The 17262-nt window shown below is 44.5% G+C and overlaps 1 protein-coding gene across 3 annotated transcripts in view; it reads right to left on the reverse strand.

The window, feature by feature from the left end:
• Nucleotides 1-17262, reverse strand: part of SLIT3 (slit guidance ligand 3) — a 636360-nt gene that overhangs the window by 602092 nt on the left and 17006 nt on the right. The window contains exon 1 of one of the 3 annotated variants that reach the window (XM_017960113.3): nt 6000-9033. The exons of the other annotated variants lie outside the window; for them this stretch is intronic. Within the exon in view, the coding sequence (XP_017815602.1) occupies nt 6000-6007 (8 nt within the window). The 5' untranslated portion in view covers nt 6008-9033. Of the gene's footprint in view, nt 1-5999; nt 9034-17262 lie in introns of those variants that run through there. 3 annotated transcript variants of the gene reach the window in all.

Raw genomic sequence — 17262 nt, forward strand, 5'->3', positions numbered from 1 at the left:
AATTCTCATGGGCTTTGGACCCTAACACATATTACCTTAAGCAATGTTTTTAAGAAGGTCACTTAACTCCAGTCAATAGAGGTACAAATGCTGCACCCAGCCAACATCAAGGTCCAAATCACTTTCTGCTATTTACTATGCAAGAGCCAATCTGCAACGAGTGTTTACCACGTGCCAAGGACTATGCTAAACACTTCACATTTGGGGCCTTTTTTAATCCTCACAACCAGCCTATGAGGCTGATGCTATTTATTAGTCCCATTTTATTATTGAACAAATCGAGGCACAGGGAGATTAAGACATCTGTCTATGGTCACAAGCTGAGAAGTACCAGATGAACAAGGGTTAGTGGCTGAAAATTTAGCAATCAACTTGCAACAAGTAAATACAGAGTCCTAAAGGGTAAAAGAGAAATTGAAATGGCCTAGTCAGAGAATTTTAGTAACACACCCAAAAATTTTAGCTAAACTAATAAACTCCAACTTATTGGGCTCCAGGGCCATATCTGATTTATGTTTGAATCCCCGAGGCTCAGCACAATACCTGGCACATGAAAGGCGCAAATCAGTATCTGTTGAATGACTGATGTTAACTTGAGCTCTTTATTGACAGTTTTAACTGAGTTACATTTGCCCTTAATTGACAATGGCTTGAGATCTAAAGTTAATGTACTTCACTTATACCAGTAAATCCGGGCATCAGTTAGAACTGGAATGACCACGTGATTTATTATCCAAACTTGAATACTTTTGTGAGTTAAAGGGGATGTCATTATTTTACCACAGAAACAGGCAAAGATTGGGACTGTCTTGAGCAGATCAACACAAATGGTCATTCCCAGCTAGAGCCACAAAATATCTGCAACAGGAGTGGGTGACAATGGAAGTACTCACATGGGGCCTGGCTGCCCACCATGTCTTTGTTCTTAAGGAGACCTTCTTCCTGTCCAGTTGGGCTGAAGACCACTTCTAAGTCTAAGTCTACAGCTATTTGCAGGACACATCTTGGTTAAGTGTCATTCTCTGAATGGTGCCCACCTCCAAGTCCAACCAGCCACAAAGCACATACACTATTAACTTTTAATATAGGTGCATTAATCACTTTAAGAAAACGAAAGAGCAGCCCAAGGAATGCAATGATTGCTGCAGGAATATAAACATGGACTGCATTGGAACAGACTACATACTTTGTATAAACACTAATAAAGTGAGTTCAGACTGAGCTGTGACTTTAAAGGAAATTCTTCCCCATAAACATGTCCTGCCATGCCCTAATAACTCTTTAATTTGATGCACATTTGGGAAGGACGATGCTAAGTAATCACAGAATAACGTTAAGGTCTGTTGCGAAGGAGGAGTGGCAGAGGGGGGATGTGATGCAACTTGGTGCTAACACCATGCACCAGAGAGTTGGCTTTGTTGCTCATTTCACACATGGAGGGAATTTGCCGAGTGACATGCAGGAAATCAGAGACAGGTCTCTGCAGGTTCAACCCAGGGAAATTCTGAGTGTCATCTGATGGCACCACATAAGACTCCTAGCTAGTCATTTTCCTGCCTGTCTTCCCTTGCTGGAGACAGCAGAGGTGGCCCTCACTTCAGGCGGAACTCTCCAATTTCCAGATCAAAGGTCTTCCGATTTTAATGAGATATAAAATCCTTGAAAGCAGAGAACCTTTCTTACACATCTGGGCATCACCCACAGAGCAGACACAGCCCGCATACCCATGCGAGAAGGCAGCATGGCACAGAGTCGAGGAAAACTAGACAGCAGCTGTAGCATCAGGCCTCAAGTCCCAGTTTCGTTACTACTTGTGTGTTTTGGGCAAACCACCCTTATCGGCAAAATGGGTTAGTAGCACTTGCAGAACCTCAGAGCGTTTTTGAGATGCTCAAGTGAGCCAATGCAAGAGAAAGCATTTTATAAATTTTTTAAAAGTTGTACTGCTGGAAAACTATAAAAATAATGATTAATAATAGTTTTCCCACGTATTGATTTATCATGTCATATCAGGCACCGTTCATCTCTGAAACATCACAGGAATCCTATAAGGGGGGTACTCTTATTATCACCATCATAGTATATTATTATGAAAACCAAAAATAGTATTTATGAGAAAGTGAGCTCCAGAGAGGTTAAATAACTTGCCCCAATTCACACATCTTCAAAGTATTATCCACAGAGTAATGATTCTGGAGGACAGGCCTGGATGGTCTGAGCTCCCTGCTCTGTGCTATAAACTCTCAGGAAATTGAAGGCACCCAGTTTGTTTCCTTTATTAACCTGTAAGCAATAAGGGCATGGGCTGTGGGGGTTCACCTTCATGTCTCCAGGACCCAGGGAAGAACTAGGGAGGTAAACCCCTTGGATCCCATGACTGCAGATCCTCCTCTCCTTAACCGCTCCGACGTGTATACCAACTCTTGTTGACTCCACGCAATGGGCCTTGGCCAATGACACAGCTGATGCTGACTTTGGCCAGGTGCTTAGCACTGGACTCCTCCACTCTCTATGGTTCTCCACCTTTACTGACATGAGAGGCCTCAGCCTAATGCCCCAGTTGCCTGGAAATGTGTCCCCAAACAGCCAGGCAGGTCCTCTGCACTCACCAGGCTCATTCCAAGTGCCGTAACTTTGCTCGGGCAACTCTCCCATCTGTAATACCCTCTCCCATGGATCAAAATGAACTGCAGATGTCAGGAAGCTTGGCTGAGGAATGGGGACCTACTTCAGTAGAGTGACGAAGATTTGTAAAGGAAGAGAATGCAGTCAGACAGCGGGGCCAGAGTGAGACCACCAATCCCATTCAGGCAGAAGCCACTTCCCCCATCTGGCACTGATAAAATGCCAAGGGACAGGAGTTAGGGAGGGAGAAGGGCCCATCTGCTTCTCCAACCAAAACTTCATGTCCACTCCCAATGAAGACAAACCTCCTTTCATCATCCACGAAACCATAGCTTGCTTATTATGACAATTTTTAAAACTTCTGATTATTCCTTTGAGAATTCAATTTGTTTCCTTTGCAAGGAGGAAACAATTCTCTTCTCAGTTTGGAAGGTGGGGACATTCCATTTATCCTAAGTGGGGAAATCTGTTTCCTATTACAAGTCACGTTCTGTAGGTCTCTTTGTGAAAAATAGATCTCTACACTTTACATAAAAATGAAAATTCTCTTTAACAAACATGAAGACCCACAAGAGGAAGGCTCCCGCCGCCTTCTCAGCCATTGCCACAAAGATTGGATTCCCATCCCTTGCTCAGAAAAATTTTTACTCTTTCCCCAAAGAGCAGCAGTGTCCCCAACTCATCCAGCACACCTGAGAGAGTACAGAGTAATTCAATCAGTGTTTATAAACGGCAACTCAGTGCCAGGATCGAGTCCGATTCTAAGAAGGCACAGATTAAAATAAATACATCTTGCTCCATATCGCCGCACACCAAGACAGGGGTCAGCAAACTATAGGCCACAGGCCCGATCCAGCCCACTGCCTGTTTTTGTATGGATTGGGAGCTAAGAATGGTTTTTATATTTTTAAATGGTTGGAAAAAATCAAAAGGATAATATTTCATGACACATAAAAATTATATGAAATTCAAATTTCAGTATCCATAAATACAGTTTTCTTGGAACCAAGCCGCACTCACCCATTTATACATTGTCTATGGCTGCCTTCACGCGACAGGGGCAGAGTTGCAGAGCTGCCACTTGGACAAAGAGACCCGGAGCCTAAATATACATGCATGACATGACCCTCTGCTGACTCCTAATCTAGGCGCTTATATAGTCTAGGAGGGTCAAAACAAAGTAGCAGTCAAAAAAATAACAAGAATAACAATCACAACAATAGTATGGTGGATGAAACATAATGGTTACAAGTGTAGGTTCTCACTCTGCGTCAGACTGAAGCTTATCCTGCACTTGCTGGACAAAAGTAGCGACATGACTCTGGGGAAGTTATTTTAACTCTGTGCCTCTATTTCCTCATCTGTAGTATGTGGCTAATTTGTAAAATGGGTGTCCTCTTCCTTAGGTTGGGTTGAGAACTAGGCAAAATGATACACGTCAAGTGGTTAGAGCAATGCCTAGTTCGTAAGTGCTCCATCTCTTTGCTCTTATTTTTGCCAGTATTGCTGCTCACAGAACTCCAGGGGGCATCGTTCAATGGTATACAGTGAAAAACGGCACACCTGGAGTACATCGTGTGAATGGTGGCCCAGGAATTCAGCAACGTAGTGGTCCTGACTGTAGCTGATACTACAATGATGCTCAGAGTTCTGAGGAAAGGCAGGAGAGCAGATACACATTCCAGATGGAGGCAGCAGGTCCCGTGCATTTTTATTGCCACGTCATGTGCTACTCCATTATGAAAGAGGCCAACTTCAAATGAGCTATGGGGGGCTCCAGTGCAGACCCACAATGCCCACACCTGCCTTTCTCCCAGCTCACGGCCCCTTCTCAGTCATCCTGAGATGAGTCTCCTACACTCATTCCTGCGATTACACCTTACTCCTGGTCCCTCAAACTCTCAGACAGTGGGCTATTTTAAGCCTAAATTAAAGGCTCCTCTCTTGAATGGCTGCAATTTTAGTCTGTGGTTTGTTTACTCTGGCGTGGCCTGGGGCCATGGTGCTGGTGCATGGGGCATTGCGAGGGGGTAGAGGGTTTCAGGAAAGAGGCAGGGGCTTTGTAGGAACAATTTCACTGCAACACACTCTATGGAAAACACAAGCACGTGGATGAACAATTAAAAAGAAAACAACTGTGGGAGTATGCTACATATCTAGAGAGAGATGCTCAAAATAGCATCACACTAGAAGCAAGAAAGCCCTGGGAGCTACACAGTACTTCAAACCCCAGAGAAAAGCACTTGCCACTCCCATTCCATGAGTCTAAGTCTCCTTTAGCCTCTCAGAGGAAGAACCCTTGGGGCAGATACAGGCCTTTTTATCTACAGAGGCCTTGCCATAGACCCTATCATTATGGGGTAGAGGCTTTCAGGGTATCCCAAGGGACATCTGCGTCCATAGACTAGCAATGGGCAAATGACCACAGTGCTGGGGAAAAGGAGGCAGGTGGGGACAGAGGGAGAGTAGAGGAAACTGGGCAGGTACAGGGACAGAAGCCCATCAAGCTCTCCATATCAACGTTCTCTCCCTGGGCAGTGCCTGAGCTATAGGAGGCCCATGGGTAAGGGGGCTTAGGATCCCACTTCGTCCCTTCTCTCCATCCCTCACTTCCCTTGCAGTGTGAATGGACCTTCATGTCACATTTGGAGGGCAAAGTCCCTGTTCCATTTGCAACCCGACCACACCCCTCCACCCTGACCCACCATCCCAGGTTAAGTCTTGATTTGCCTAGTTCTACTCTGGAGATGTCTCAGCTGCTTACGCAATGTTGGCTCCTCAAGCAGCTGCTGGAGGGGGAGCTGGCTCCAGAAGAGGACACATCCGTTCCCTCCAGGGTGAGTCCACTTGGACTTGGAGTTTGCAGAGCCTCGCACAGACATGAAGGAGCCCTTGGCCCACTAGCAGGGTGCCCGCCACCCAGAGTGACTGGACATTGAGTGTCACACTGGCTGCCCACCACCGAATTCCACCATACAGACTCTTGTTTGGGTGGCAAAGAGGGTTCTTTAAAAATGCCTTTTGCTGGGCATGTAGTTCCTAGTTCATCAAGGTCCTTCTTACTTCCTAAGATTTCACAGGCAGCCCACTTTACCCCTTTATAGTACCTGTCTGGCCCAGGAAGGTAATTGGATTTAACTGCAGACTTCATAATTATGAAATGTTTTCCAACCTAGTGTAAAAGCTCTTCTAGGAAAGAAACCAAGCCCATGAATCAGTCCTCACTCTGGTGCCCAGCACAGTGCCTTGCCCGAGCTACTGCTCAAACAACAGTGGGGGATTCGAATGCACTGATGTGACTGTGTCTCTCTTTCACAGCTTCCAAGACCATGTGAGAAGAGAAATGAGAAGGGAAGGGAACAAGAAGCACTCACCCCATCATCCCTCTGCCAGACTTGATCCTGCAGGTCTCCTGAAGTGGACCCCAGCTCCCAGGGACAGAGACGGAGGTGGCTGCAGGTGAGCCAAACCTTGGCTCCAGTAAAATTGAGAGCAGCTGGTATTTCTGAATCCTCTGGTCCCCCGGGACCCGGGCTGAGTGCACGAAGGCAAGCACCAGCCCTTTCCCCTTTCTCTTCTTGTCATGCTTAATTACACTGGGATTGTGCTGAGTCAAGCAACCTGCTGGGGCGGGGGCCCAGGCATGACCTTTCCCGTTGCTCTCAGCCAGCTCATGGGTCTCAAGTAGCCGTGTGTGTTTCCACCAAGAAACCCAAGAATCAACTCAGCACCGACACACACGGTGCCAAATGCTAAGCCCCACACCTCAGCCCTTGGGAAGACGGCCCCTTCTGAACCGAGAGAGAACAAAAAGGCCTTGCAACAGCCATACCACCTGCATTCAGTCCACCACCCCCTGCCTCTAGCCTTGAAACAGAGCTCCCTCACCGTGGAATGTGGCAACCAGCACTCGGCCAATGGTGGCCACAGGAGAGGGAGGCAGGCACCCTTGATGCTCTCAAGTATCTCTGGCTTTGCCAAGTTTCTACCTGAGGCTTGGCTTTCAGGGCTTTGTATCCTCATCTCAGAGACAGAGATGATCACTCTGTACATTCAAGAGGCGCGCATCGCTACCCACTTCTCTGCACACATGTACATGTGTGTGCACATACACAGCCTCTGACAATGCGCAGGAGAAAGTCATGCAGCCAAATGCTCTGGTCAGTGATTCTCAGTCTTGGCTGCAAATTGGAATCACCTGAGGGAGCTTTAAAACTTGCTGTCCAGGCCACACTCCAGACCAACTAAACCAGAATCTCTGGGGATAGATACCAGGAATAGTATTTTAAAGGCCCCAGGTGATTTCAATGTGCATCTAGGGTTGAGGATCATTGTTGGAGGTAAACAGCAAGCCTTGGAAAATTCCATCCACCAACTTATGCTTTGAGACTGAGCTTCCAAGCTTGAATCGGGCTTAAGATAAGGTAAACCCTCAGGCCTTTGGCCACAAGGATCAGCTAATATTTACCAAATATGTAGTGTGTGCAAGGTTCTGCACAAGGTCCTTAGTGTGAAATTCCTGATGCCAAGGAGCTTAAAACCTAAATGGCAAAGCCTAAGAATCTTCACATTGATACAAAAACACAATATGGTATATAAAGAAGTGAGGGTGCCACTGAACAATTCAAAATAATCCGGAATAACAATTCAAGCAGCCTTGTACCAGGCAGTGTATAATACTAGGGGAACAACAAAGGCAGAATCCCTATCTTCAAAGAGCTCAGACAGCATCATAATCCCCCAAATGGGGTTCCTGGACCAGCAGTATCAGCATCACCTGGGAACTTGCTAGAAGTTCACATTGTAGGGCCTCATCCCAACCTACTGAGTCAGACCCTTTGCAGGTGGGCCTATCAATTTGCGTTTTAACAAGCCCTCCAGGTGATTCTGGTGCCTCCTCAAGTTGGAACCACTAGTCTAGAAGACTGATTTATGCTGTGGGAATTGGGAAAAGGAAGACATCTCCTTGCGCTGGGACTGATGAAAGCCTTGAAGGATTTGAATCCTGGCTCTGACACTTACATTTCAGGAAAATGAAAGGCAACTACTTTAACCTCCTTATGCACCTATTTTGTCAAATCGAAGTAAGCAGTAAGTTTTAGAGGCCAACCATGCAGAATTGTATTACAAACAGATAGGATAATGTGTAAAATTCACTAGTACAGTGCCTGGGGCCTAGTCAGTAGCCAATAAATGATGTCTAAGACTAGTAGCCATGGTGCAAGGGGGCCGTTCAGTACATGAATGTTGATGGAATGAATGAAGGAAAGAATGAACTGATTCACACATGACTGGTGGGAACTGGATTTGGCAAGCCTGGAAAACCAACAATCTCTGTGCAAATAGGGAGATCTACATGATAGGATAAGGGCTTCCAAGACTGAGTGATGAGAACACATCTCCAGTCTTGAGACTGGCATCTTCCTGGCTCAGCCTCCTTCCTGCCCATAACCCAGGATGTTGCTTATGCACCTGGGCTCTGCAATCAGACCATCAGGATTCAAATACATACTAGTTGGGTGGTCTTGGGTGAGGCATTTAAATCCCTTAAGCCACAGCTTTTTCTTCTGGAAATTTGATAAAATAAATAGGCCCAACTTCATAGGTTGTTGTGAGAATTAAACATGATAATGTGTATAAATCAGCTTGATCCTTTGAATATAATAAGTGATCTATAAACGTTAGCTCTTTGTATCATGGCACACAACTGATGCTGCCTTAACCTCTGCAGAATTAGCCTGGGCTGAAAATTTTTCAAGCCAACAAATGTCAGTGCACTTGAATGCCAGATCCATTAACACAAAATGGTTGTCAGGTGCCTTCTTAATAGGAGTAGCTGCTGAGTTTGGGTGGCTACACACCGGTTGTGTATAAGTACTTCTCACGTATAGGTGCTGAACACATAAACCCTGGGACAACAGGTAACAGTGCACCCATTTTATAGATGAGGTAACTAAGGTTTGGTGACCCATCAGTTATACAACTTAAAGTGTCAAAATGAGATTCAAGTTCAGCCTTAATTCTCAAACTCAAACCTTTCTACTGCTGTAAAATCACCCAGCCTTCCCTCAGAGACTGCCTAAAAACTTTTCCAAACAAGGTTCACCTAGCTGCAGTGTCAGAGGGCCAGACTTTGTCCTGATGTCACTGTGTCACACACAGCATTGGGAAGGGATTGTATTAATCTGTTTTTTTACGCCACTTATAAAGACACACCCAAGACTGGGAAGAAAAGGAGATTTAATTGGACTTACAGTTCCACACGGCAGGGGCGATCTCATAATCATGGTGGAGGGCGAAAGGCATTTCTTATATGACGGCAGCAAGAGAGAAATAAATGAGGATGCAAAAGTGGAACCCACTGATAAACCCATCAGGTCTCATGAGACTTATTCACTATCACGAGAACAGCATGGGAAAGACCAGCCGCCATGATTCAATTACCTCCACCTGGGTCCCTTCCACAACAGGTGGGAATTCTGGGAGATCCAATTGAAGCTGAGATTTGAATAGGGACACAGCCAAACCCTATCAGGGATGGAACTCAGAACTGAGCCTGGAAGAGGGAAGTCACGGGTGGGCTAGGGTCAGGATGGTGGAGCCTGCAGGAGATAAGGCTCTTGGATTGTAAAACTGGTCCCTCTTGCCAGTGATAAAGGGTGTACACGTGTGTCTGTACATGTGTGTCGGTGCATGTCTGTGTGTATGTCAGTGTGTGGGCTGTGGGGTAGGATGGGTCGGGGAGTGACACAACGTCTTGCCTCCTCAATCCAAAAATGGTGAGCTAAGCCTAAACAAAGAAAGAGAGCAATTGAATGCAACACAAAATTCACGTCAGCTTTTAGAAACCATTTTCTTCTTCTGAAAGAGGCTTTCTGGCCCATCAAACAACAGTCAGATGACTCCCTTTTATCTCCTCCCAGGTCTATTTCCTTAAAGGCCAAATTGTAGTCTTCTTTCTTTTTTCTCCCAGATGCCAGCTGCGACTCTGCTCACAGCCCAGGAGACCTGTAGACCCATAACGTCTCTTCCTGATGATTTGAACTGTGTCGTCAATAAGCGGAGAAAAGTGTGGCTGGCCTCCCATCTTCTTCTGAGAGCCGCTAACAAAGGTTCCTGGAGTCCATTACCAATTTGAACTTCATCCTCTATCCTCTTTGGTTCAACTGGTCCAAAGAGTCGCTGGGATGCCCTTCATTGGAACAAAGAGGATACTTCCTAGTTGGGATTCTGAGATTTTGCAACAATTACGAACAATTTACCCTCCCTCAAATCTTGCATTTACCTGCAAGGAGACGTGTTACCTCCAGCTGACCCCACCTGCCAAAAATATTACTGCATGTTCATATTTATCATCTTTGTGTTCCACAGTTGCCATGGTAGTAAAATTTACACTCAGGAGCCTCAGTGCCATTTTCAACTACAAATAGAATGATTATGTTCCCAGTTTGGCTTGGCAAAAACAGAAATGTGCATCTACTATAGGCCGGGCTGTGTGCTACACATAAGGTCTAGGGGCTGAGGTAGATGAGAAAATAATTTCTATAATTTTCCTCCTCTATAAAGCAGGCTTTTTGTTTCTTTTGTGATGAGATTTTTTTAAATTGTGGTAAAATCTATACGTTTTGCCATTTTAACTATTTTTAAGTGCACAGTTTAGTGGCATTAAGTACATTCACAATGTGGTGCAACCATCACCATTTACATATTTCCAAAACTTTTTCATTGCCCCAAACAGGAACCCTGTACCCATTCAGCCCTAACTCCCCATTCTCCCCTCCCCAGCCCATCATCACCTTTAATCTACTTTCTGTCTTTATAAATTTGCCTATTCTGGAAATATGCTGGACATTTCATATAAGTGGAATCATATAATATCCTTTTGTATTTGGGTGATTTGACTTAGCATAATCTCTCTTTTCTTTTCTTCTTTTTTGAGACAGGGTCTCACTCTGTCACCCAGGCTGGAATGCAGTGGCATGATCACAGCTCACTGTAGCCTCTACCTCCTGGGCGCAGGTGATCCTCCCACCTCAGCCCCCTGGGTAGCTGGAACTACAGGTTTGCACCACTATGCCCAGCTAAGTTTTGTATTTTTTTTTACAGATGGGGTTTCGGGCAGGTCTCATGTTGCCCAGGCTGGTCTTGAACTCCTGGACTCAAGCGATCTGCCTGCCTTGGCCTCCCAAAGTGCTGGGATTACAGGCGTGACCTGCCACAAGTGGCCAGCATGTTTTCAATGTTCATCCGTGTTGTTGCATGTATCAGAATTCCATTCCTTTTTAAGGTTGAATAATACTCCATTGTATGTATATACCACATTCTGTTTATCCATTCATCTGTTCATAGACACTTGGGTCGTTTCCACATTTTGGCTTTGAGAATAACGCTGCAATGAAAGCTGGCATACAAGTATCTGTTTGAGTACCTGCTTTCAATTCTTTTGGGTACATACTTAAGATTGGAATTGCCAGATCGTATGGTAATCCTATGTTTAAATTTTTAAGAAACTGCCTTACTGTTTTCCATAGCAGCTGCACCATTTTACGTTTCACCAGCAATGTAGGAGGGTTCCAGTTTCCAATCACACTTGTGATTTTCTGGGTTATGTTTTGTCTTTGACTATAGCCTTCACAGTAGATGTGATGAGTCTGTTTTTTGTAAGAGCAAATGTAAGAAGCGGTTTGTTCACCAGTGCACGAGGTGCACATGGGTACATGGAATATAGCTTTGGTGAATGAATAAATGGCCTCTCCTGCTTGCAATATTGTAACATTCCTTTGGATTTGACGTCCTGCTCAACTTTTCCCTGACTCGCCTGTTGACAGGATTTGGAACTCCCATACAGAAGCCCAGCAACACAGAAGAGACCCAGGCAGCAATTCAGATCACAAATCGGGGGCTTTCCTCCAGTGACCATCTGTTCCATCTTTCTGCATGTTTCCATGCCTGAAAATCAGTAAAACCTGCTGCTTTAGAATCAGGAAGCCCACTTGGTAACACCTGAAAAGTAAGATAAGCTATAGAGTGTTGTGACTAAGAAACCAAAGCAGTGGGCTAAACAGACTGTCCTGAATTACAGTTCTGCCTCTTGCCATGTGTGGATTCATGGGAAAACTATTCATCCTCTCTGTGCCTTAACTTGGACTTAATCCTATTCTTGTGAGCACTAAAATGAATCAATAAAGGCACTTAGCACAGTGCCTGGCACATTGTCAGCTCTCAGTAAAAGCTGTTATTGTTACTATAACGCTCCAGTATTAATGCACAGACCCAAAGAAAACCCTGCTTCTGCTACTTCCTCTGACCCCCCAAGATCCATGGGAAAACAGAAATGGCTCCAGAATGAGAGGGCAGACTCGTAACTTCATTTCCTTCATTATTTTCCAGGTACAGAGCCAAGGTTTGAGACAAGGAACCCCTCCGCCATGTTTCCTCACATGGGCTACCCATCCCTCAAAGCTCATTTTGGCAAGGGGTTTAGGGAGAGAGCGGGGCCATCACCACCAGCCTCTCCTGCAAGGCCCAGAACCCACACCTCAAGGAGTCTCAGAGAACTTTCACTGCATTAAAACCCACAGATGAGACTGGAGTCGGTTAAAGTTTCCAAAGAGAAGGTTGATGGACAGACAGGCCAAGAATTCATGGTACAGGGGGCTGTACCATGAGGACCTGGGAGAAAATCCAGGAGGAATGAGCCATGAGGCTAGGCAAGGTGGTATTTCATGTTGGCAGCACCATAATTCTTACATGTAGGGAAGACAGCAGCATTCGGCTTGGCCTGACAGGAAGCTTAGTGTTAGACTGAAGCTTAGTGTTAGACTGAAATATCAAAGTCCCATGGAATAAAATTATAGCTTCTGGGCCCAATACTTTACCTGTGTGTAACTTAAAAGCTTTATTAAACATGGAGACCCTCTAACCAAAACCAAGTGTGAGTGAAGGGTGGTGAAGGAAGGAGTATCAAATAGCAGGGCACTGCAGGTGTGTGTAGAGTAACAATAGATCCTACTTATTGAGCAAGGGGCTAGATGCTTTCCCCATACCCTGTCTCATCGGCATGGAAGAGCAGTACCTTGTGTTAGGCAGTGTTAACCCCATTTTATGGAGGAGGAAACTGAGGTTCTGAGTTAAGAACTAGCTGAATATGTATGCATACATACAGAAAAGGAAGAGAAAGAGAAATTTCTGTGACTTACATATATTCCATATTAGGATGAACTCTCTGAAATTACTACTATTCCACCTTTTCTAACAACAAAAATGACAATTCCACAGGTTTCAACCTAACATAACATTATGTAAATAATTTAATAAGCTAGATATAAAGTATATCATCCATGTCATATTTTATTCATTTTATAATGTTATCTATAAATTATATAATATGCATAAGAGGATAATGCTTAGTGGTTGGTTGACAAGGTGGATTCTTGAATCAGATTCATGGGAAAGTTGACTCCATCACTTACGAGCTTCGGGACATGGAATAAATAATGTCTCCTCTGGTGCCTTTGTTCCTCATCTACAAAATGAACTAACAATAGTACCAACCTCACAGAATGGTTGTAAGAATTAAGAAAACACAAAGTGCTAAAACTGTGCCTGGCACATGTTACTTATTAGCAGTCATCACGCTTGCTTTTGTTCACTAATTCCTTGCAAAAATCCTTGGCAATCATCAATGCTACCTTCATTTCACAGTGAGAAGCCTGAGACTCGGAGATTTGCCCAGGATTATACATCTAGCAAGGATGCATCAGGAATTCAAACTCAGGTCTTTCTGAGTCCCAAATCCTGCTGTTTCTTGTAAGCTGCCCAGCTTCCGCTGGGGGTCTCCTTGTGCCTTCATTTGCCATTCAATGAAAGGAGAAGTTGGACCAGCTGACTCTATGGTTCCTTCCAAAAATCCTCATGCAAGGAGGTGATATCAAAGCAGCAGCATCAGAAATAACAGGATCAAATGCTTTTGGTCCCACTGAGCACAGTATCCTTAGCCATGTGGCCAGAAACATTCGATATTGAGGGTTCCAATTTTTTTTTTTCTTTTCTGCTATTTCTTTCCAGCCTCCTCAGTACATTTCCTAATTAATCACTCCCACTTAATTTCCTAAAGCAATCACATCCTCCCCACAGGCAAGCGGCCTCGTCTCAGGCAGAAGCACACACACCAGCTGGCCCCTCGGCTATGTGGGAGTGTGTGAGCAGCCCTTGGACACAGCCCAAAGAGTGGCATAGACACAGGAAAAATGCAGTCTGGGAAGCTACACTCAGAGGACACTCTTGCCATTCTGGCGACATGTGGGTTTCCTGGTGAGCAAAAGGGACACTGAGATTTGGTTCTTCAAGGAAACCCTAAGGTGCAAAAGATCCGCTGGCGCGTCTCAGAATGCAGGGAGACTCTGCCAGTGGCTGCTCTGTGATGCCGGGCAGGGCTCTGCTGGCCAGGTAGGAGGCTCAGGTCTGTCTCCCTCCCAGCTTTGCTGATGACTTGCTGTGTGACTTTGGGCAACAGCTTTTCTTTTGTTGAGCCTCAGTTTTTCTATTTTTAAAATGAGAACAGTAATACACACAACACAGTGTGGTTGTAAGAAAGGAACCACAAATAAAATGGCCAAGAGGAACTGGACAGATGAGATCAATGAGCGAAGCTGGATCAAGCAAAAGAAAATCAACATAATGTCAAATGGCAGCTGACATACTGTCTCAGTGTTGGGGTCACAATAGGGAGTGGTGGGGACTGCAGTGAAATGGAGACACACCCATCTAAACACCAGTCAATTACCGCCATAGAGCCAGGCTGAGCTTCTGTTGCTGGATTTTATTTTAGAAAAGAAGCTAGAAATAGATTTTTATATGTATTCACCTAATCTTATTATAAAATGGTGGGGGGAGGCCAGGCGCTGTGGCTCACACCTGTAACCCCAGCACTTTGGGAGGCTCAGGCGGGTGGATCACATGGTCAGGAGATTGAGACCATCCTGGCAAACATGGTGAAAACCCATCTCTACTAAAAATACAAAATTAGCTGGGTGTGATGGCGGGTGTCTGTAATCCTAGATACTTGGGAGGCTGAGGCAGAAGAATCGCTTGAACCAGGGAGTCAGAGGTTGTAGTGGGCTGAGATGGCGCCACTGCACTCCAGCATGGCATCAGAGTGAGACTCCGTCTCAAAAACTAACTAACTAAATAAATAAATAATTGGTGGGGGGAATTTGACATAAAAAAATTACATAAGCCAATAGCATTGGTCATTATTACTGTTACTATTAACTTCTCTGTAACTCAGAACCCCCATCTGAAACAATGGATGTAAAGATTCCTGATAACAGTCTGCTCCATGGACATCTGCAAAAATTTCTGAAGGCACTACAGAGATTAAACACTGTGTACACACAATTATGTTGCTTTATTAACTTAAGCATACTTCATTGACATTGGGCTAGCCAGTGTTTCTTAACCGGAGGTAATTTTTTCCCCCAGGGGACATTTGGCAATGTCTGGAAACATTTTTTGAGTTGTTATGAAACAAGGGTACAGCTGGAATCTAAGAAGCAGAGGTCAGAAATGTTGCTAAATATAATGAACAGGACAGCCCACCAAACAATAAAAATATCCAACCCAACATGTCAATAGTACTGAAGTGAGAAAGCCTGAGCTATGTGGAAGCTTCCCCTTGCATCCTCTCTACAGAAAGAACTTTTTGAAGATAGAGACTTGGATAGGTTTTGCTGGATATGGGAGAAGCCGGCAGGTGGGAGAACCAGCATCTATAATTATCTCCTCTATGAGGCTCAAGGCCTTGCTTTCATTCTGCCTCCTACAGCCTCTTCTCGTCATTGTCTTAACAACTGTCACCTCAATATATTTCACTCAAAAAAATCTGTTGAAGATGCGCAGGTCAGAAAATAGGCTCTGGGGAAACTGTGGACTTATAAGATGAACCGTCTGAGCCAAGGTCACTCAGCAAGTTGCAGGGCAGATCTGGGAGAGAATTCTCCTGGGTCCTGGTCCAGGTCCCTCAGGAAGACATCACTCCATTTTGCTGTTGCCATGGTAATTATAAATCAATTTTGTCTCTCCATTAAAGCAGTTACTCCATAGAACGTTCTCACAAAGGATTGTTGAACTTGCCCTAGTTATTCCAGGGATGTGAAAGTAATCACATTTTTGTATATTCTATAATTCTGGCTATGTTTATGATTGTCCTTCACCTATAATGGTGAGGTTATACTGCATCGTGGTTTTCATGCATTGCTATGACTACTCCAAACAAAGAAAACTGTGCTAGAAGCAACAGCAAGCGATTCTGGTTCACCTTAAGAAAGGACAGGAAAGAACAGAGTGACTTCTATCATCCTTACATTATGCTAAATGTTTTACATATCTTACCTCATTTATTCATCCCTATAATTTGAAGAATTTCTTGAGGTCAATTTTCTCGAACACTGCTGTACATCAGAAACACCTGCAAGGTTTACAAAATCCCAACATCCCAAAAGCACCCCCAAATCATTAAATCCCACTCTCTGGGGATCGGCCTGGGCATCAGTAATTTTTTAAGTCTCCCCAGATGATTGCAATACGCAGGCAAGTTTGAGAACCAGGGCTTCATGACTCATTATCCTTATTTTACAATGATGCTGACATCCTAAAGGAAAAATGAGCTTGCCTAAGGGCACCCAGCTGGTGAATGGTGAAACTGTGATTCAAACCTGGTCTGCCTTTCTCCAAAGGCCATGCATAATCTTTCTCATTGTGCCATTTTCTCCCCAGAAGTTTGTTGTTTGTGGCTTTCTCGCTCATTTGGAAATCTGGTTGCAATCTTGTGAAGTTGAGTGAAAGGGAATTCTCTAAAAAGCTATCAGGAACTCCTGGATTCAATGTGTATCTTAAGAACAGGTCTTGGGGGGTGGGAGGGAAGCAGGCATAGTCTTGTCTATGCTCTTGAAGGTGCTTAGATGAAATGGAAAACCATTATGTCCAATCTCTTTGTTCCTCTGGTCAAGATTTCAGTTCCAGAAAGAAAGGATCCAATTGACCTGACTTGGGTCATAAACTAGCCCTTGACTAGCAGAGGCCAAAAGCCCTGATCAAAAATCTACCAGACTGTATCCCATGGGTGCAGAAAATGACATCCCAATAATGAAAGAAGGGCTGCTGCTAGGAAGAGAGAGGGAACAAGTCCTAGGCAGCCAGAAAACAATACATGTCTACTACAATGGAGGGGACTGAGAGACTGATGACAATTTCACAGCTACGTGATGATCCCAAAGTCAAACTCAGCAAAAACCCAGAGGTTCATCCAATCAAAGTCACTAAGACAGATAAGGATCATTCAGAAGAAATATGCCACTGGAGAAGTGGCCATGGAATGGCCTCAAAATCGTTTGCAAAATGTTGTGAGGTTTGTGCATTTTTCTAAAGACAAGATAAATGTCTTTTATCAGATTATTTAGACTCTTAAAAAGCAGAAAAGATAAGGTTGGGGCTCCTGGGAGGTCTTAGGGAAGAAAACGAGAAGCTAGTAGCAATGGTTCCTAAGAGAGCTTCAGATCCCAGGAACTACCCCGGAAAATGAGCCCCCATGACCTGGCTTGACAGCACAAAGACAAGGCTGGTACAGTTTGCTGAATT

The sequence above is a fragment of the Papio anubis genome, chromosome 5 (assembly GCF_008728515.1).
Source record: "Papio anubis isolate 15944 chromosome 5, Panubis1.0, whole genome shotgun sequence".
NCBI lineage: Eukaryota > Metazoa > Chordata > Mammalia > Primates > Cercopithecidae > Papio > Papio anubis.